At 41.4% G+C, this 20,782-nt stretch overlaps 1 protein-coding gene across 3 annotated transcripts in view; it reads left to right on the top strand.

Annotated features, from left to right (window-relative positions):
* The window catches only part of TMEM131L (transmembrane 131 like), a 169,527-nt gene that overhangs the window by 72,900 nt on the left and 75,845 nt on the right, over positions 1 to 20,782 (top strand). For all 3 annotated transcript variants that reach the window (XM_042983743.1, XM_042983742.1, XM_042983744.1), the window contains exons 4-7: positions 6,949 to 7,017; positions 11,761 to 11,884; positions 12,928 to 13,044; positions 14,397 to 14,507. In XM_042983743.1, coding sequence (XP_042839677.1) covers positions 6,949 to 7,017; positions 11,761 to 11,884; positions 12,928 to 13,044; positions 14,397 to 14,507 — 421 coding nt within the window. The remainder of the gene's footprint in view (positions 1 to 6,948; positions 7,018 to 11,760; positions 11,885 to 12,927; positions 13,045 to 14,396; positions 14,508 to 20,782) is intronic.

The raw sequence follows: 20,782 nt of genomic DNA, 5'->3' as shown, positions 1-20,782 counted from the left end.
TAGCTACAGGCAGGTCTAGAAGTATTAGTAATTGGCCCTTTCGGAATCCAGGAGAGGTGACAGTGGGAAGTCTGTGGTTGAAGTAAGGAAACATGGATGCTGGAGAAAGAAGTGACAGATGTCCCTAGAGGAAGTGTCACCCTGTTGGTGATAGCTAAAACTAGGGGGTAGGTGTGCCTGGCCAAAGTGAGACTTTAGGGAGGGCTGAGGAGACAGTAATGTGGGGGAGAAGGGCCTGACAGGGAGGTGAGAAGCAAGAGCACAGAGGGCAGAGGAAAACTGGGCAAGATTTCCTAGAAACCAAGGAGGGGCACTTCAGGATAGTAGCCAGTGGGGAGATTGAGTAGCCTCAGCACTTGCCTTCCCAGCTTGCTCTCCCTGATGACCTCAGCAAGAGCATTTGCGGTAGAGTGAGGGAGCAGGACCCCAGAGACGTGGACGGGAGGCGGTGTAGCCAGGGGCTCATTCCCGTTCAGCCACCAGCAGTGGAGTGGGCTTTGGCTGGTTGTGGAAACCCTCAAAGTGTCTGTTTCTTTGGGTGTGGATGTGGGATACTAATAGTACCCACACAGGGTTCCTTGGATTACACAGGATAGCAAAGTGCTGGGCACGGCATCTGGTACACACATCTGGTAAGTGTTTAGTAAGTGTACTTGCTGTCGTTGCTACTTTGACCCACAGCTGAAGGGAAGGAGGGGACTTGAATCAGGTCGGAGTGACTGGAGTATGAGTATCTCCTATATGTAAGTGGAGGAGAAAGAGCAGGAGGGGATGCTGAGAATCCTGGAGAGGGCAGGATGGGTGAGGGCCTGAAACCAGCCCAGGTTCCATCCAGAAAGGGGCTTTCAGGCATTAATCTTTGAGAGAAGGAACACCTTATCCCTGGGTGGTATGAGCTGGGACAACGTCTTTGCAACTTGAGGGATGGATTGGTGTGTAGGACTTTTGTCCTGGCCTTGGGAAGGCCTGGCCATCAACATGTAGGGCTGGTTTAAAACGCCAAATATCCCCTTATCAGTGAGGGTGCCTTTGACCACTGCTAGGATTGCTCCAAGGACTTTTCTCTTCTGCCAAATGATACCCCCCACCCCCTCACTCATTGGGGATTCATTAGGGAAAAATACTGGTTTCTGCCTCCATCCTTAAGTGATTATCTGTCAGTAGTTACTTTGCCAGGAAGAATGACAGTTCTAACTTCAGTAGATGTGCTTATGTCTATCATATCTGCCATGGTAAACTCTTAGAAATATTTTTTAAGTTAAAAGGAGGAGCCAAAAGCAACTTGTGGTACTAAGATTATGATGTAGAATTTCATAACCCATGTAGTTATAGAACTTCATAAATCACATGGTTCGGGCCTTTTCACCAAAGGCCTGCGCCTGGGTTCCCTTGGATCACTGGAGTGGTTAGGGCAGTGCCCATGCTAACCGTGCAGGCCTTGCTCTGGGGTGGCCGGTCTAACTGTGGGCAGGCTTCAGGAAGGGCTGCCTTAGGCTGGGGCTTCTTGTATCTACGTAGGGCTTGATCCCAGTTTTGCCGTATGACGGAAAGTACTAAATCCCACCGCCCCCGCCCCCCCCCCCCCCAGGTGCCTGGGAATAGCAGCTGCGTCCTGAAAATACCTGGTGTGTGTGTGTGTGTGTGTGTGTGTGTGTGTGTGTGTGTGTGTGTGTTTTCTCAGAGTCCAAGGGGATTAACAGTGCACAAATCTCTACCTTTGTGGACTCTGTGGGTCTTTTACAGCAGTCCCAGCCCTGAGCTCTGGTGCGCACTCACATTCTCCTGACTCTAAGGAGAACAGCCCAGTAAGTAGCTCATTAGCGTAACATGTCTTTCCTTGAATACTTCAGAGTCTAGGCTATGGTATTATTTTGCTATGGTCTCCTTTGTTACCTTCCTTGAGGCAGAAGAGGGTCTGTGGACTGTGTGGGAAGCCAGTCCTCTTGTCCTTGTACTCATCCAGTGGCTAAAGCCTGGTCATGGCCATGCTCTGGAGGTATTAGAAGAGTTTGCATGTAAAAGACAGCCAGCTGGAGATGTTGGGGCTTTGAGAGGCAAATGGAAACCAGTGCATTTAGGAATGTGGAAAACCAGACAGTTCCATCTTCTCTGTAGGTGGCCACCATTGTTTCTCAAACCCTTGCTGGAAGGTGAAGTTATTTTTTACCTGTTCAGAAAGGACTGTACCAGCCTCTGCAGGCCCTGTTCTGGAACTTTGCAGTGTCCTTCAGAGATTGGTCAAACCTTTAGGCTCCTTTAGGGGTAAGACCCAGTGCAGAGCCACGGTGCACGAGTCTTGTTTTCATGGCGTGTTGTGGTGAGCGTCTGGCTCGTGCACCATCCCAATGTCCTTGTCCTCCAGTAAGACTGTATTGCTGGCTGCCCTCCTGTCTGCTCCCTTCTGTCCTCACTGTTCAGGCTCACCTCCCTTGCCATATGCTTCACCAGTCAGAGACTCCGCCCCAACTTTCTAGTGTGTCTTCCTTACCTGAATGGTGTTTTCCAGATGCGGCCTGTGCTTTCCTTAGCCTTTGTGTCTTCCCTGCTGCTGTTCATTTTGCAAGTGGCCTCCCTTCAGTTTCCATTTGTGGTGACTGTTCCTTGAGGCCCCTGCCCCCTCCCACCCCCACCCTAAGCCTTTCCTGACTTTTTCAGAGCTTTCTGTCCCTCACTTTGAGCTTTCTTGATCTATGAGTTTTGTTTGTTGGCATCTGAGCCTTGTCTGGCTTCCTGGATTGTAACCTTGAGGGGAGGGTCTTCCTAGAGCTGGTCACCTGCCCTGGCGCAGCTAGTCCTTACTGAATGGCCATGAGCCGTTGAGGCCTGGTCCACAGTCCTTGGGTCCTGTTGCTCCTTCCAGGGAGGTGGAGCATTGTGTTTGGAATGATGTATTTGGTTAGATAACATTTCTGAGTGGCTTAAACAGTTGGTTATAGTTAATTCATTCCCTACTGAAGTCACTGGACTGAAATTTTTTAATGGGTGTGTCTGATATCAGCAAATAGATATAATTTTCCTAGGAAGAAGGAGTCGAGGCATCTGAATGCCCTTCTAAGGATCCCGGAGCCATGCAGTCTGGTCCAGCTCCTTCAGTTTGTCGAAGAGAAAACAGAAGCCTGGTGTCACATGGGAGCTCATATCATATCTGGGACCTGAACCAAGCTCTTCTAATTTCCAGAGGAATTTTCTTTTCTCTTATACCAGCCACTTTTTAAAAAAAAACTGTTTCTTTGTTTTCTTCTTTCTTTTCTTTTTTTTTTTTTTTTTAATTTTTTTTAACATTTATTTATTTTTGAGACAGAGAGAGACAGAGCATGAACGGGGGAGGGTCAGAGAGAGAGGGAGACACAGAATCTGAAACAGGCTACAGGCTCCGAGCCATCAGCACAGAGCCCGACACGGGGCCTGAACCCACGAACCGCGAGATCATGACCTGAGCCGAAGTCGGACACTCAACCAACTGAGCCACCCAGGCGCCCCCTGTTTCTTTGTTTTATATACAAAGAAAAAAGTTAGCTGAAGTTTCCAAAAAAGAGAAGATGATAAAAGAAAAAAAGTCAGGTAATCTTAGGTGATGATATTCTTTCCAAATAATATGTAGATTCCTCATCCACATGTCCTGCTGCTGAGTAAAGATTCAGCTCTTTGCGGCCGGTGGGTGTGTTTAGAAGGGCTAAGAGAGTGTGTGGGGTGGGGTCCATATAAACAAGAGCCCCCGCACCTCAGATTACTGTCACCTCTTGTTCTCCTCCTATGCCTCCCTCCTGTAATAGAAGAAAAATGGTTCCTCTTTTATCTTTCTCTTCTAATAAAGGGCTTTTCCTTATAATTACCTTCCTGCGGGGGGGAGGGTACACATTAGAAATATGTGGCATAATTTTCTAATTTGTTTTTACAAGATGTCTGAGTTTATTTTATGCCAGACAAAGGGAATTCCTAAGAGGGAAAGAGGCCAGGTGAATTGTGATGTAAAAGAAGCATCCTCAGTATTAAGGGCACACATGTGAAAAGGTTAATGCTGACTTTGAATGAAAGGAGCAAAGGAAGGAATTTTGTCTCTTATTGCTGTAGCTCTTAAGGCTTAAGTTACTTTGATGTCATGGATTTGGAAGTGAAAACCTTGGCGTCTTTAAACACAGTATAATTTCTTAGCTACCACTGATATTTGAGAATACGTGTTGGTAGTTGACTAATTTTTGGCAGTTTGTTGCTTTTCCCCCCTAAAGTTTTTTTAAAAACTTGTGCCTTATTTATTTATTTATTTATTTATTTATTTATTTATTTATTTATTTATGAGGTGGAGGGGAGGGACAGAGAGGAAGAGAGAATCCCATGCAGGTGCCACACTCAGCCCGATGCAGGGCTTGATCCCACAACCCTGAGATCAGGACCTGAGCTGAAATAAGGGTCTTGACGCTTAACTGACTGAGCCACCCAGGCCCCCTTCCCCCTAAAGTCTTTAACAAATACTTGAGGACATGTGCATGTGTATGAATACTCTCCAGGGCAGTGTCTACATCTAAAATGGTTTTATCTACGAGTACTAACTTTTTAACCTTAGACAGTGATGTTAAATCCCCTTGTAACTTGCTCTCCTTTCCAAATTGTAAAGTCGAGTGAGCTGAAACTGACCAAAGAGAAAAATGAATCTGTTCTGTGACTTTTAGGAAGAAATATTGACATGGTTTTACTTCTCCATTATGAGATTGAAATAGAGTTTTCTTCGAAGTTAGAGACAGTCTGTCTGTTTCTAGTTTTATTGCTGTAGGTTGGACCTTTCATATCTGATTTTTGTTGGATGTGTAAAACTTCCTGATTGTGGGATTTAAAAATCTCTGTTATGATATGAGATGGTGCAGGTTTATATTTCATCTGTTCTATTCAGAGGTAATTACTGCTCCCCATTTGGGACTTTTAAATCCCCAGGTCAGCTCTGACTCAGGCTTAATTGGCTTCTCCATCTGTTCTCATTACTTTTCTTGTTAGATGACAGTCTTCCTCTTAGTAACATGATCTAATATTTATTGCACTTAACTATGTGCCAGGCACGAAGCAAAGGCATTATTATCTCATTTTAACCTCAGGATAACTATATGGTAGATACTGTTGTCATCTTCATTTTAAGATAGTAAGGCTAAGACTTTTGAGAAGTTGAGTGATTGACCCATTCAGGACTGGAGAGTAGTGGCTTTGGGCCTGGCATCCCAAGTTTGTCTGCACGCTAAAGCTCAAACCCTCACTCAACCGCTGGAGTGCCTTGGTTCCTTGGGTAGGTCTGGTGAACTTGGACAGGCCCCGACTCCATACCAGCTTCATATTTCTGGCCTCGACAGATCTGCATGGGAATTCTGGCTCTGACGCTTAATAGCTATGTGATCTCAAGTGAGCTACTTAAATCCTTAAAACCTTGCCTTCGTGCAGAAGTTGGGTGTGAAATCTGATGATAAATCCACTTTTGGTACGCAGGAAGAGACTATCATTAATTGTTTTACTTATTACTTATACAGTACCCTGACTCTTCTAAGATAATTTTTGGCATGTGAAGTTGCCTGTTTTCCTTTTCTTCTGGAATGCTAAATCCTGGCCAGCTCGATCTGGAGCGGGGTGGCTGTGGTACATTTGATGTTGGCACTTCTTTGCATCCATCACCTCCTGGGGCTCTTGAAAACATTTCTGGAGGCAACTGGATGTGTTAGTGGTCTTTTTGTACATCGTCATGGAGTTAGTCCTGTCCTAGGAGGCCAGTAAACAACATACCTCTTATCTGTTCAAGCTCAACGCAAGTAGAAAGGTGGGAATTGGGCAGGTGGAGACTGAGATGTCACTTTGATTTAGATAAGGACAGAAAAGTGGAGGGAGGAAGGAAAGATTGCAGCCAGGATCCTTCCTATGATATGAGGATTTTGGAAGGGGTTTTCTGGTTTCTGTATTGTTTGCACCTTCAAGAAAAATGGGAGATGGGCTTGCTGAAGGTCACAAAGCTTCTTTTTGCCAGCAGCTCTGAAATTCAGATGTCCACTCCTGGACCAATCTTGGGACCACGTTTGGTGCAGTGCTAGTTGGTGGGAGGAGACAGTGGAAAGATTGCATTTTAGAAAGCTTGCTGGAGTCTTTGAAAATAGCTACACTTGTTGCATTTAGGGGCTTCTCCAGTTCAATAGTTTTGGATTGCATGGCTTTTAAAATGTCACAAGCATTGATAGTTTTTTGGTGTATATATCACACATAATACAAGTACAATCACACATATTTTGTATTTTCTCTTTAAGTATGTTTATGTATATGTATATATATTTTTTATGTTATTATGTTATACATATATTTTTATTTTACTCTGTTTTTTGGTATGTTAATTTGGTATGTGTCTTGATTCTAAAGAAAAATCATCATAACTGGTTAATAGCTGTTGAAGATGTGACCTGCCATGTGAGGTTTTATGTGATGATTGTTCTTAAAAATACGGACTTGGGGATGGTTTCAGCCTTCAGGGGCATCCCTGGCTCTGCTCCCATCCTTTCCCTGTTACAACTTTAGAGGCCAAATCTCCTTCCCTCTTCAACCCCTCATCCCCAGTCATCTTACATGTATGTCTTGATTTGGAGTTTATGAAAATAGTTGTATTATCTGAATTCATCCATAAATGAAACCTAAATTAAATGTATATTAAAAATTAACTGCTTCCTCATTTTTGTTGAATGCTTATAGAATCTGTACTTTTGATATGTTATACTAACCATAATCTAAAAGTATCTTAAATTTTTGCAAGTATAGAATTGTATTAGACTTCTAATAATTCAATTTTTACATTTAAGATCTAGTTCAGACTCATCAATAGGGGAGTAAAATTATATCTTGTGAGAGCCCTTGGCCTAAGTGTATACTCTTAACTCAGCATTCAAGTTTCAAAATGGCAACAAAAAATAATCTGTCTTGTCTTTTCTTTTTTAGCTTCTCAGACAAACTATTTAGTGGAAAGGGCTTACATTTTCAGCCATCAGTTCTAGATTTTGGAATTCAGTAAGTATCTTTTCTTTGTAATTTTTAATAACTTGTATTATTTGCATTGTTTGCTTTCAGGATATTTTATATATATGTATGCATATATCTATATGTATATATAGATATGTATGTATATATATATATATATATATACTTAAAATATATTAATATATATAAAAAGTTGAATACATTTTAAGTATATTAATAATATAAGGGATGTTGATTCTGGGGCTTGTTAAAAGGAATATTTTTGTGAAAAGGAGAGTGTAAGATTGTTTTAGCTACTTCTTCAGTTATTAATAAATATACATTATAATATTTTATAGTGATTAGAATTTGATAAGAAGTCAGTATTAACTCCTGGTTTTTCTATAGCAAATCAGGTTATTGTATAATGAAAACACTAAATATTGATGGTTTCTGAGTTCTTTTCTTTTCTTTTTTTTATTTGAAAGAGAGAGAGAGAGAGAGAGCATGCACAAGCGCAAATGGGAAGGAGCAGAGAGAAAGAGGGAGAGAGAGAGTGAGAAAGAGGGAGAGAGAGAGAGAATCCCAAACAGGCTCCATACTGTCATCACAGAGCCCGATGAGGGGCTCAAACTCACAAACCATGAGATCATGACCTGAGCTGAAGTTGGACGCTTAACCCACTGAGCCACCCAGGCGCCCCTAGATTCTTTTAATTAGATTCATCTGCTTATTTTTACTGCTTGTGATGCTGTGGGATTTACAATTGCATGTACAAACATTAGTTACCACAGTTAAGACTTTGGAAAGACGTTAAGTGGAGAAGAGCACACATGAGCTGAGTGCATTGTGTTAAGAACCGTTAAGATGAAGGGAATGTGATCTGAGTGTTGGTTGTGGGGCTAATCTGGGAACTTGGAGAAATAAAGAGCATGGTGACACTGTGCAGAAGGGACTTAAGGACTCTAGTTGGCTGTGACACTTAACAAGCGTTTGAAGTTTGAAACTTAAAATGTTAAACTCCCTGGATGCAGAATATTGCAGAACTGAATAGATGCAATTTCACGTGAGTGGAGTTTCAGGTATGGAAGTAAAAGAGTGTTTTAGGTGTCAAAGCTCTGCTTATTTCAGCAGCCTGGAACATCAGTTTTACGAAGAGCTTATTTGAGTTACAAGAGAAGTTATGTGAATGAAATAGGCGTGGTGATAGGAGAGCATCTGGGGTGAGTTAGTGGTGGTCTCCTGGTGTGCCCTCCTTTATTCATCTGGATTTCCTTCTTTCCTTCTGATCATCAAAAGATTAGCCCTAAGGTGAAGGAAGAATGAACTTTAAATATAAAAGTTTCTTGTTGAGCTTTTAAAGGAGATTCTGTAAAGGAAGAAGAGAGAAAAGTGTGAGGGGAGCTTGCTGATTTTACAAGATTCGAGGTGTCTGCTTTTTGGTGTTTGAGTTTTTTACACCTTTACTGTTAGGTAAAGAAACGTTCAAAGCTGAATTTATAATAAAACCTCGTTGGTTGCAAATTCTGAGAGATCGCTTTTGTGAACAGTCTTTATCGTAAAAAGAAATTTCAGTGCAGGACCTACTTTTAAAAATATATATATTACAGATTGGTAGATGTAATAAGATGGATATAGTAAGTACAATTAGATCAGGATAACAACTCCAGTTCATAGTATGTTGGCTATCTATAATATGTTTACTCTTCGGTAAGATAAAAATCCTGTGATCAATGCACATGAATGTATAGATGTATTAGCAACATATGTTAATTAGCTATATGCATCAGTTTCTGGTCCCCATAACTGGAAGCAGGTTGAAAAACAAATGTTTAAAATCTTTATACATTAAAAAAATTCTTTTTTGAGTTTACTTTGAGAGAGACAGAGCGAGTGGGGGAGGGGCAGAGAGAAAGGGGGAGAGAGAGAATCCCAAGCAGGTTCTGCTGTCAGCGCAGAGCCCGATGTGGGGCTCAAACTCACGAACTGCAAGATCATGACCTGAGCTGAAACCAAGAGTCAGATACTTAATCAGATGAGCCACCCAGGCACCCCCAAAAAGGTTACTACATTTTAGACTTGAATCATCTTTGGATGATGCAGTTTTGTGTATGTAGTACTTTATAGTTCTCAAAGCACAATCATGTCTCTTGTCAGTTGAGTTTTATATCAATCCTAGAAGGATAGTGGACTAGTGGAGGTAGGTATTATCTGAGAGAGTGACACACACACATACAGAGAGGCGCGTGCGTGTGTCTGTGTGAGATTTTCAAATATCTCTATATTTGAGCATGGACTACAGATGCTTATGTATTTCTTGCTAAGAAGTAATGTATTTTGCCCAAGGGCATTTTGCTAGAAGTAACAGAATAAATCTTAGAATTGTCTTCTCATTTCTAAGTCAGCACATACCATGCTATTTTTTTTAATAAGCGAGATCTAGGATATGATTAAGGGAATAAATTATTTTTGCTGAAGTTTTAAAAAAGCCTCAATAACAAACTGTAGTCAATTAGAACACTTCCAAAATTAGTCAAGTTTTACCTTACTTTTAACAAATGGTCTAATTTATAGGCATTAGATTCAAACTTCAGCCCAAGTGTCCTCCTTCTGATTTCTTCACTGCCCTTGTTCAGCTTTTGCTATTGTTTATTTTGAAGTTGACCTTGGGCAAACCCCATCCCTTTTTCATAGCTTTGGTTTTCCTCTGGGTTGCAGAACCAGGAGAGTGTTATCCAGCTGCCTTCTGGCAGCTGCCTTCTGCCTACAATCCACTTTGTAGGATTTGTTGTTAAGGGTTAATACCCACTGGTCCTGAGATTAAAAGTACTAATCATTCCTAAAAGATTTTAATCATTCTTTTGTAGTATTAAATTAAAGAGTACCTTCCAGTTGTCACTAGTGAAGGAAATTCTTATCCTCATAACGCTTTTAAAAATAGAATTAAAAAACATAGAATAAAAATAGCCCAGTGGTAACCAGGTCTGGGTCAGGTCTGGTGAGGTTTCTGGGGGAACACAGTCACTGGGCTCCCTAGAGTTGCAGTTTTGCAGTACGATTTTTTAATGTGTTTTCGTCTGGGAAACACTTGTATTTTTTTGAACTAAAAATCTTATATTCCAGTGATATGAATGGGAGATAAAGCTTTGAGGACAAGTATTAATAGCTTTGCTGATTGAATCGTATTATTTACCTAAAACCTAAAACCATGGAAGTCTTTATTTTTTTAATTTAATGGAAGGAAAAGACAAATGTGAGCCCCATCCTCCCCAAGCAGGACTCCCTGAGGTGACCTTTTGTGCTCATGGTAGTCTAAAATATTTTTAGTTGTATTAGCTACAAACACTAAAAAAATATCAAGGTTTTGATCACACTGATGTATATTTTATTTATCACTGGGTGTAAAGAACCCGTTTTTGAAAATAACACATTGGCTGTATTAAACCTTCAGTTAAGACTTGTGATTAAAAGTAGTGGGGGCGTTGGCGCTTGGCTTGGCTGACTCAGTCTGTAGAGCATGCGACTCTTGATCTTGGGGTCGTGAGTTCAAGCCCCATGTTGGGTGTAGAGATCACTTAAAAATAAAATCTTGAAAAAAAGGAGGAGGAAAGCTGGAAGAAGAATGTGAGAGATTTGGTGGCAGTGATATAATAGTTTGGAAATCCCACTGTTACACGTAAGACAGACAGCACGCACTTAATTTTCCTTAAAACACACAATTCTTAGTATCAGAGAAGTCAGAATAAAATCAGAGAAACTCAAGCATAAGGTAGATGAATTTTTGCTGAACTTAAAATATAGTTTTATTTCTAGGCCATATTTAGGAGAGCGGTATATTTGGGTCTCTGCTACTGAGGGCATTAAAACTGGAGAAATGGCTTCAGTGAAACTTTCACTGGCTCTCTGTTTATGACAGTGTGAGTTAAGTGGAGTGAATTTGGTATTGGGCAGTAGGAATCAGAGGTAAATGATTCCAGGGAACATGGCAGTAGGTTGGCCAGAGAGTGCTCTCTGTTCCCTTGCAGTTCCTTTGCTAGCCTTGTGGATAGAAAGCAGAGGAAAGAAAGAATTAACATGGGCGTCCTTCTCAGGGTGTTTGCTGGAAAGCAGACATTCTTACCTTAGTGCACAAGTGTTTTCGAGCCGTGTGTAAAACTTTTGTGTGTGCCCGTTTGTGGAGGGAGGAGCCAAAGCTTTCATCAGGGTTTTCTACAAGACTCATGATTTGAATGGATAAGAGCAAGTGCTAGAAAGTGCTGCTGAATTTTCATTTTTCTCAGAAGAATGGTCTTTAGCAACAATTAAGTTTTCCTTTCATAAGGCTTGATAAAGTCCCTTTGTGAGTTGAAATCCATTCCCCTGGAAAGCCTCTTTAAACTTATTACTCAGAGAAGAAACCCTAAAAAAACTGGGTTTTTCTGAGTACAGTTTCTTACCTAAACATATTTTCATTTGAATCAGAGTGAGTACCTATTTCCTACTCTGAGTATTTGCAAGCATTTAATGGCCCATGTGTGTTGAATTCTTCTAACACAAAAGTCAGTGAGGCGTTACCATTGGTTGGCATTAAATGTGTCTTGTAAAAGACAGGATTCTTTAAAAAGTTTTTGTGGATTGAATGTTTTAGTAATAACAGGATTTAATAATTGTTGCTTTTAACTTTAACGAACATCAACAGCTTTCTGGGATTAAAGTATATATACAATGTGTGTGGGTGGAGGGATGGGTGGATGGATAGCTATATTTAGAACCACATAATACATTGGTTTTTTTTTCTCCTTGTTCCCCTCCTAGGTTCCTGGGTCACCCCGCAGCAAAGATTCTCTATGCTTATAACCCTAGTAGGGATAGTGAGGTCGTGGTGAATTCAGTGTTTACAGCTGCTAGACATTTTCATGTGCCTCCTGTTCATTGCAGGGTAAGTGTTGATGTACTCTTGGAAACTATGCTGTGGCAGGCTGCCAGATTTTCTTGCTTTCTTTGGCCTGAAGTTTTTACTTTCTGCTCCCTGTCTCCCCCTTTTCTGCTACCCAAACTCTTCCCTTCTGTGTGTTTGCTTTAACATTTATTTTTTCAGTTGTTCATAATTTTGGTGGCTCTTGGTATCTACATGGAAAAAAAACATGGAAAAAAAAGTTTAGAGTCTAAACAAAGTATAATGTTTGTGTATTTAATAGGACTTTTTCATGGTTAAAGAAATATAGTATTACGTGTCTTGAAATGACTACAAATGCTGAAGCATTTAGTAATTAATACAAGTTTTATAGTCATGGTCTCTTTGCCTGGCACACTGACTAGAATTGGACTCCTTCTAAGTGTAGGAGTAGGAGGCAGTGAATGGCTCCTTATAAAGTTAATTCGCACCGTAACAGAGAGCTCCAGACCCTGGTCTTCTAGTAGTTTAGATTTCAGTGGTCTTTGAAGATCCCAATCACTGGTGGGTTTTATTTATTTGTTTATTTAGTGTACTGATGTCTGCCTGATACACTTTTTTTCTTTTAAATATAAGACCAAGGAAATGGTGTAAGAGGAGGTCCACTATTCTGTTTATGATTGTCCAGATAAATGCAGCTCCTGATTTTTATTAGGTGTTGCCAGGTTTGTACATCGGTGGCTCCTTCTACTTAAGTAAGGTTAGAACTGTGTTCGATAAAGGCCGTTGAACGCACGTGGGTGCAGAAGAGGAGGGAAAAGGAAGGATGTGAGGGCACAGGGTTCCCAATCCAAAAGTGAAAGCACTCGGCAGCTGCCTTGCTATAAGTCTGTGGTATGTCCTTTGATACCTTCTTAGATTGTTGGATTTTGTTCCATTTGGGGGATTCCTAAGGATTCATGATACTTCTGAATCAAGGGTACAGATATGCAGACATCTGTTAACAGAAATTGTCAAAAAGAAAGTCTCTGAAAGACATCTTTTAAAGAGGGCCATTCCCAATGGCTAATTTGGTACCTTTATTTCAGGTAATTCCAGCAATGGGGAAAACGTCCTTCAGAATTATTTTCTTACCTACTGAAGAAGGAAGCATTGAAAGTTCTTTATTTATTAATACCTCCTCGTATGGAGTCCTTCCCTATCATGTAAGTAAGTTTTTCCCTCTTGTCCCATGATTTTGTTGTTGATTTAACAAAGGGGTTTGGATGTTTTGTAAAAGACTTTTGGAAATGTTGCCACCTGACTTATGTTATTAGAATATAAGATCGTTAGTGATGTTAAACTCACCAGCTTTCACCCTTCTTCTGCATCCCATGCCACACACATGGGACTGTCTTCGGCTCAGAGTACAGAGCTGTAACTCTCACCATGAATCTCTGAAGGACATTGGAACAAAACACAGAAGTCTACCGTATTCTATTTCTGTTATAAAATAGAGTGTACTTTCAGAACTCTCTGCCCTCACCTCATGAGCAGTCCAGAGGGAGGAGCTATAAAGGCAGTCTCTACTGATTTTGCCTTCGTCCCTGCTAGGCTCGGGAATATTTCTGATCAGGGGACAAGGATTTCATGTTTGGGGGCCAGTTCTCAGGGAGCTTACTATTGATATCAAGGCACCAGGGATGGAGAGTGAAGAATCTTTTTGTCGTTGTTCACAAAAGTAGTTAGGAATCTTTATCTTATGTGGTATCTGTGACTTATTTAATACGATGTAGCATCAAGCCAAGATCTATCATTTTCGTTATTATTTATTATTGGATTCCATTTAACACTTGTTTCCCTAATGGAAAAGTTGTCTATATCTGAAAAGCTTTGCTACAATGAGGAACATTGAGCTTAAATGTGGCAACTTTTGTTACTTTCTTTTGTAGACGGTGATAAATACAGTCTTTAAATTTTTTTTTTTAATGTTTATTTATTTTTGAGACAGAGAGAGACAGAGCATGAATGGGGGAGGGGCAGAGAGAGAGGGAGACACAGAATCTGAAGCAGGTTCCAGGCTCTAAGCTGTCAGCACAGAGCCTGACGCGGGGCTTGAACTCACGGACCGTGAGATCATGACCTGAGCCGAAGTCAGACACTTAACCGACTGAGCCACCCAGGTGCCCCAAGGATTAATACAGTCTTTAAACAATTTATTTATTTATTTATTTTTGAGAGAGAGAGAGAGAGAGAGAGAGAGAGAGAGAGAGCGTGCGCGCGCACAAGCAGGGGGGTGGGGTGGAGAGAGAGAGACACAGAGTCTGAAGCAGGCGTCAGGCTCTGAGCTGTCAGCACAGAGCCCAAGGCAGGGCTTTAACTCACGAACCGTGAGATCATGACCTGTGCTGAAGTCGGGCGCTTAACCAACTGAGCCACCTGGGTGCCCTTGGATTAATAATACCGTGTTAAAGGTCAAGGTGGTGAATACAGATTGCCTTTGGAAAGGTATTTTAATATTACGGCAAATATGTTTCAAAACAAATAGAGGAGTAATTAACTTCTTTTTTTTCTGAAGGTATCTGGAATTGGCACTCGAAGAATCTCTATAGAAGGGTCTGCAAAACAGCTACCAAATGCTTATTTTCTGCTCCCACAGGTTCAGAGCATTCAGCTTTCACAAACCCAGGTAATTTTAATAGTGGATTTATTTTGAATTCTAGCAAACGCCAAACTTTGTAGTCTTCTAAAGTTATGTATCTTTTACAGCCCTTTTTATATAGGATTGCTAGAGATGTTAAACTCACCAGCTTTTAGAATTGGGATTTTACTATTTTCCGCTTTTTGAAAAAATCCTGATGTGTCAGTGGAATCCATGTTCTTCTTTTGAAAGGCTGTATAGTCCATAGTGTTGCTTTGTCATAGTTGGCTTTATCTTGTTTTTGATCATTTGAAGTGTTTCCAGTTTTTCGTTATTACTACCATTAGTCCATGTACATGTTTTATAAGTTTTTTTATTTCCTTTTTGGATTACCCGTCTCCTCAGGATATATTTTGTAAAGAGAGTGTCTGTAGTTCAAGACCATGAACCATTTTATAGAGCTTGTTAAATATTGCCAGGTTGCTTTTCAAGAAGACAGACTGCTATGGTCACTAGTAATGATATTTTTTCAGGAATGTCTTACTCTCTTCCCCTCTCCCTACTCCTAGCCTTTCTTGAGTGTGGCTCAGTGGAAAGAAATGTTTTTGATGTTTTAGAATGTATATCCAGATGACCCTTGAGCAGTGCAGAGGCTATGAGTATCAACCCTCAGTGCAGTTCAAATCTGTGTATAACTTTTGGCTCCCCAGAAACTTAACTGCTGGCAGCCTGCCGTTAACTGGAAGCCCTGCAGATAACATAAATAGTTGATTAACACGTATTCTGTGTTGTATGTATTATATACTGTATTCTTACAATAAAGTAAGCTAGGAAAAATGTTACTAAGAAAATCATAAGGAAGAGAAATACATTTACAGTACCGTTCTCTATTTATTGAAGAAATTTGCATATCAGTGGACCTGCACAGTTCAACCCATGGTATTCAAGGGTCAGCTGTAATGATACCTTAATGTTTTAATATGCATTTCATTTATAGTGTATAAGTTTGACCACTTTTCCCCTTTGACTTATTTCCTTGTAACTATGGCTAACTTTTGAAATTGAGAAAATTCCTTTTTTTATACATATGTTTGTTTTTTTGAGAGAGAGAGAGACAGAGCATGAGCAGGGGAAGGGCAGAGAGAGAGGGAGACACAGAATACGAAGCCGGCTCTAGGCTCTGAGCTGTCAGCACAGAGCCCAACGTGGGGCTCAAACTCATGAACCATGAGATAGTGACCTGAGCCGAAGTCAGACGCTTAACCCACTGAGCCACCCAGGCGCTCCAAGAAAAGTCTTGAACCAGTGTATCACCTTACTGACCCTTTCTTTCTGATTAGTGAATAAAGAATATTGCTTAGAACTTTGTGTCAGTCCCAGTAGTGCCTGGGGCTTTCCTTCATTCAGTAGTCTTCCTCTGCTGTGGGCAGGCACTGGTTTAGTATTTCCATCTTCCTGGAGCTTACATTCCAGTGGGAAGACAAATAAAACTAATTTACCTGTAATGTAATGTCTGGGAGATTTGTCATCACTTAGATAATTCTTGGGAATTTTTGGTATTATTTTTACTTTGATAAAACTGAATAGCCCTTCCTCCCAGGATTTTAAGGAAGATTTCTTTTAGTTTGTACATTTGGATTTGGTTTAAATCCTAAGACCAATGGGGATGTATTGAACTTTTTTTTTTAAGTTTATTTCTTTTCAGAGAGAGAGAGCAAACAGGGGAAGAAAGAGAGAGAGAGAGAGAGAGAGAGAGAGAGAGAGAGAGAGAGAGAAATGAATGAATATCCCAAGCAGGCAGTGCAGAGCCCGATGTAGGACTTGAACTGTTGCATGGTGAGATCATGACCTGAGCCGAAAATGAGTCTGACTGTAACCAACTGAGCCACTCAAGTGCCCTTGTATTGAACGGTTTTTAGCATAAAAATGATCTGAACTGACTTGCATTTTTGTAAGGGGTTTAAAGGGCTGGGGTAAGTGTAACTTGCATATGCTGATAGCATGGGTTTTTCCTGCTGAACGTTTTTAGCCTTATCTCAGGGCCGTCCTTCAGCAAAGGGGGTGGCTGAGAATGGCCAGGTTTCTCTGGTTACTGAGACTGGAAGCTTTGAATGCCAGATGCTGTATTAGTGGTGATAAAAGTATTGAAACAGAGACAGGTGTTCAGATATCTTAGTAGGGGTTAATTTAAGGATACAGAGAATTAAGGGAAAGAGGCAATGACCATGCAGGCCTCTCTATGAGGCCTGTGAGAGACCTTGCTATGAGGAGAGCTTGCACGTTATATGCATTGTACCTGGCAGATCTTATCTGCTGACCATGATGCCTGCTGCCTGTTTTCCTGCATCCAGGCTGTCATCATCTCTTTCCCAGGCTACTCCAATGGCCCCTTAACGGATCTGCCAGCATCTAGTCTGGCCCTTTCAAAAGTCTCTTTTCCTAAAATGCAAGTTGGACCACACTAGTCATCTGCTTAACACCTTTCAGTGTATTCCTGCAGGTCTCAGGACTTAAACCAGGTTCTTAGTGTGGCTCTAAGGCCTTGCATGGTCTGGCTGCTGTTCCTCTACCGTCATGTGGTCTTCCTCTGCTTGCTTCCTCTGCTTGCTCACCCTTGCCGTTTTCACTCCTCCACACGTCCTTTGTGCCTGCAGTTTCCTCAGATTCCCCCGCCCCAACTGTCCTCTGGAGTAGCCCCGATTTCATCATTTCTGTTTCAGCTCAAGCTCCACTTCTTCAGAGAGTCTTGCCATCTCTCCCCATCCTAGTTCAGGTCCCTGGATGGGCTGTCGTAGAACTGTGTTCTTCCCACTTAGAACGCTTATCCCCATTACTCAGCCACCCTTTCCTTCCCTCCGTGAAACTGCAGCCCCGTGGAAGCAGAGACTGTCTGCTGTTGCTCTCCACAGGGTCCCCTACACCTAGCCCAGGGCCTCCGGCAGAGGCGCTCAGTGAACACTGGTCAGATGAAGTTCCGGCTGGAGGGACGTCTGTAGTTCTCCCATGGGAGCAGTTTCAGGGGTTCTTTGTTCTGGTTTTTTTTTTGCATTTTAATTTATTTTTTAACAGCTTTATTGAGCTATAACTCACATACCACAGACTTGATCCATTCGGCAGTTTTTAGTATATTCAAGAATTGTGCAGCCACCCCCATAGTCTAATTTTAGAACATTTCCACGGCCGCAGTTCCTGGCAACCACCCCTAAGTTTTCTGTCTCTATAGATTTGTCTCTTCTGGATGTTTCATATAAATGAAATGTGTGATCTTTCATGATTGGCTTCTTTCACTTAATGTTTTTAAGCTTCATTCATGTCATAGCGCATATCAGTCTTTTATTCTTTTTTATTACCCTATACTAGTGAACCATTGTATGGACATACCATACTTTGTTTCATCATTTACCGATTGGCAGGAATTTGATTTGTTTCCACTTTTTGGCTATTATCAAAACTGTTGCAGTGAACATTTTCGTACAAGTTCATGTGGACATATGTTTACTGTTCTCTTGGGTGTGTACATAGGAGTGGACTTTTGTGGTCATATGGTAATTATATGTTTAACATTTTGAGTAACTGTCAAAAAGTGGTTGTATCATTTTACAGTCTCACCAGCAATATATGAGGATCCAGTTTTTCCACAGCTTTACCAAAACTTATTTTATGTTTTTTGGTTTTTTAAGAACATCCTAGTGGATGTGAAGTCATAGCTTAGGTGTTTGGTTTGCATTTTCCTGATGACTAATGATGTTGAGCATCTTTTCAATGTGCTTATTGGTCACTTGTATATCTTTTTTGGAGAGATGTCTATTCAGGTCTTTTGCCCACTTTAAAATTGGATTATTTGTTTTGTCCTTGTTGAGATGTAAATGTTCTTTATATATTCTAGATACTAGGCCTTTATCAAGTACATGATTTGCAAATACTTCTCTCATTCTGTGTTGGTTTTTTCATTTTCTTGATGGTGTTGTTTAAAGTACAAAAGTGTTCAGTTTTGATGAACTTCAGTTTTGCCTGTTTTTTCCTTTGTAACTTATGCTTTTAGTGTCCTATCTAAAAAGGTCCACAGTTACCAAGATTTACCTCTTTATTTTCTTCAAAGAGTTTTATAGTTTATCTCTTACATTTAGGTCTATGATGCATTTTGACATTTTAGTGTATAGTGTGAGCTAGGGATCCTAATTCATTCTTCTGTGTGTGGGTATCTAGTAGTCCCGTTTTTAAAAGATGTTCATTTACTTATTTTGAGAGAGAGAGAAAGCAGGGAGAAGCAGAGAGAGAGGGAGAGAGAATCCCAAGCAGGCTTTGCACTGTCAGCACAGAGCCCAGTGCGGAGCTCGAACTCCCAAACCACGAGATCATGACCTGAGCCAAAACTGAGAGTCAGATACTTAACCAACTGAACCACCCAGGCGCCCCTGACTATAATATTTTTGCATTTAAACCTCATACATATATGTGTTTTTGTGTTGTGTTTAAGTGGCCATAATTGCCAGCTATGCTTTCTCAGAAAGAAATGTCTTCATTTTGCTCTTCTGTTTTTCCTTTTTTCTGTTTTTTGGTCAAGAACCCATCATCTGAGGTGAGTGTTGAGTTCAGCTTCCCTCAAAACGGGATAGAGGGTTTGGGAGGTACTCTGGTTCGGTTGGGAGCTGGAAGGTGGGTCTGCTAGAACGCTAGAGAGTGAGAAGGTTTGGGCAGAAATTAAGATATTGTCAGCTTTGCTTTCACTTGCTTCCTTAGCTCCATCTCATGGGATAAACGAGGGTGCCAATAATCATTGTTATGTTATCTCATTTTTTTTGCACTTTGGGCTCATTTTGGTCCGTTTTACTTGTGTCTTTACCCATTGGTATCTGACTTTTGCATTTTTCCTGCTCAGTTGAATCGGATTGAATGGCTCCCTTTCTTCTGCTGGAAACAAGAGTGTGTGTGTGATTTCTTTTCTATCTAGATTTTTGGTGATGTGTTGTAACAGCCACTAGGTTCGGTGGGGAGGAGGGTATACCTTTCGCCTCTCTGCTGCCCATGTGTGTCTGCTTTTTTCTTTTTCAACCTTTTCATCTGGCCCTTCTTTTTCATTTGTTTGGCCCTTTATGAAGCGAGGGCTCCTAGCAGATGAGAGGTCACTGTTGCAGTGGGTCTGAGTAAAAGTCTGAGGTTCCTCTGCTTTTGTTGTAGTCTTGTCATTATTTGACCCCCGGGTTATTGTCCCAGTCATTCTCCGCTCCATGTGTCACACTGCTGCTCTCATGTCCTCCCGGACAAAGCTGTTCAGTGCTTCCCTGGTCTCTGTACTAGCTGGGCCCCTGTTGGTTTCAGCATAAAGCCTGAGCCCCGGAGCTTGCCATATGAGGCCCTTGACACCTGCTCCAGCCTCCTCTCCAGCCTCAGACGTCCTGCCCTTCTCTTCTCCACTCCGGCCTCCAAAACCGCTCGCTGCTGAAACGGGCCATCCCTTTTTACATACTGCCTTTCCTTCATAGGCTTTCACCCCCTTCTAACCCTCATTGTCCTTCTCGCTCCCTCCTCTGAGACCCGGTTCAGGTATCAGCTCCTCCGCAGCCTCCCCAGGGCCCTGGGCAAGTCTGTGTTCCAGTCCCCCTGGCATGTGGTTCAGACCCCTGCTTGAACGTTTGGTGTCATCCTGTGTCGTCCTCCATGAGGCTCTCTTCCATGGGCCTGTTTCTTTTTCATTTTTATAATCTCAACATCAGCTTAGTGTTTAGTACATTGAGGGCCCCCACAGTTTTTAATAGATAGGTGAGTAATGGGCATCTGAGTTGAGATCCCCAAATAGCATATCTACCTGTCGTAACATGTAAGATTTGCATAACTTCCCCTTTTCACCACATCAGCCACTTTGACCTTCACCAGATTTACTACTAGGGCAGGTGGTAATATCCTTATTTTAGAAACTGTAGGATGGACGTAGAGTTTAAGTTACCTGGTGGAGGCCGAGAACCGAGCTGGGATGGGCAGTGCCAGCGCGCTCTGCCAAGGGATTTGCGCCACGTATAGTTCAGTGTCGCGATGACTTCCACATCTGTGGACTTAGTAACTCAGGTTCCATGAGAGATAAATGGCAAATAAAATGTGGGGTTTGGCTACATTTTTATAATGGCAGAAGAACAATGGGGACAGCTTACAGGCTCGACAGTAGAAAGAGGATTTGATGAATGTGATTGTATCAACATGGTAGACTGTTAAGTAGTTCTTCCAAGTTATAATTCTGATGCTTTGTCTGACAAGGGAATAGTAGAATATAAGCTAGGTTATACTTGGTGAGTGTAACTATAAAATAAGTGGTGGGATAGAATACATAA

This window comes from Panthera tigris, chromosome B1 (assembly GCF_018350195.1).
Source record: "Panthera tigris isolate Pti1 chromosome B1, P.tigris_Pti1_mat1.1, whole genome shotgun sequence".
NCBI classification, from domain to species: Eukaryota; Metazoa; Chordata; class Mammalia; order Carnivora; family Felidae; genus Panthera; species Panthera tigris.
Note: the sequence above shows the minus strand (reverse complement) of the source record. Positions and strands in the feature narration are given on the sequence as shown.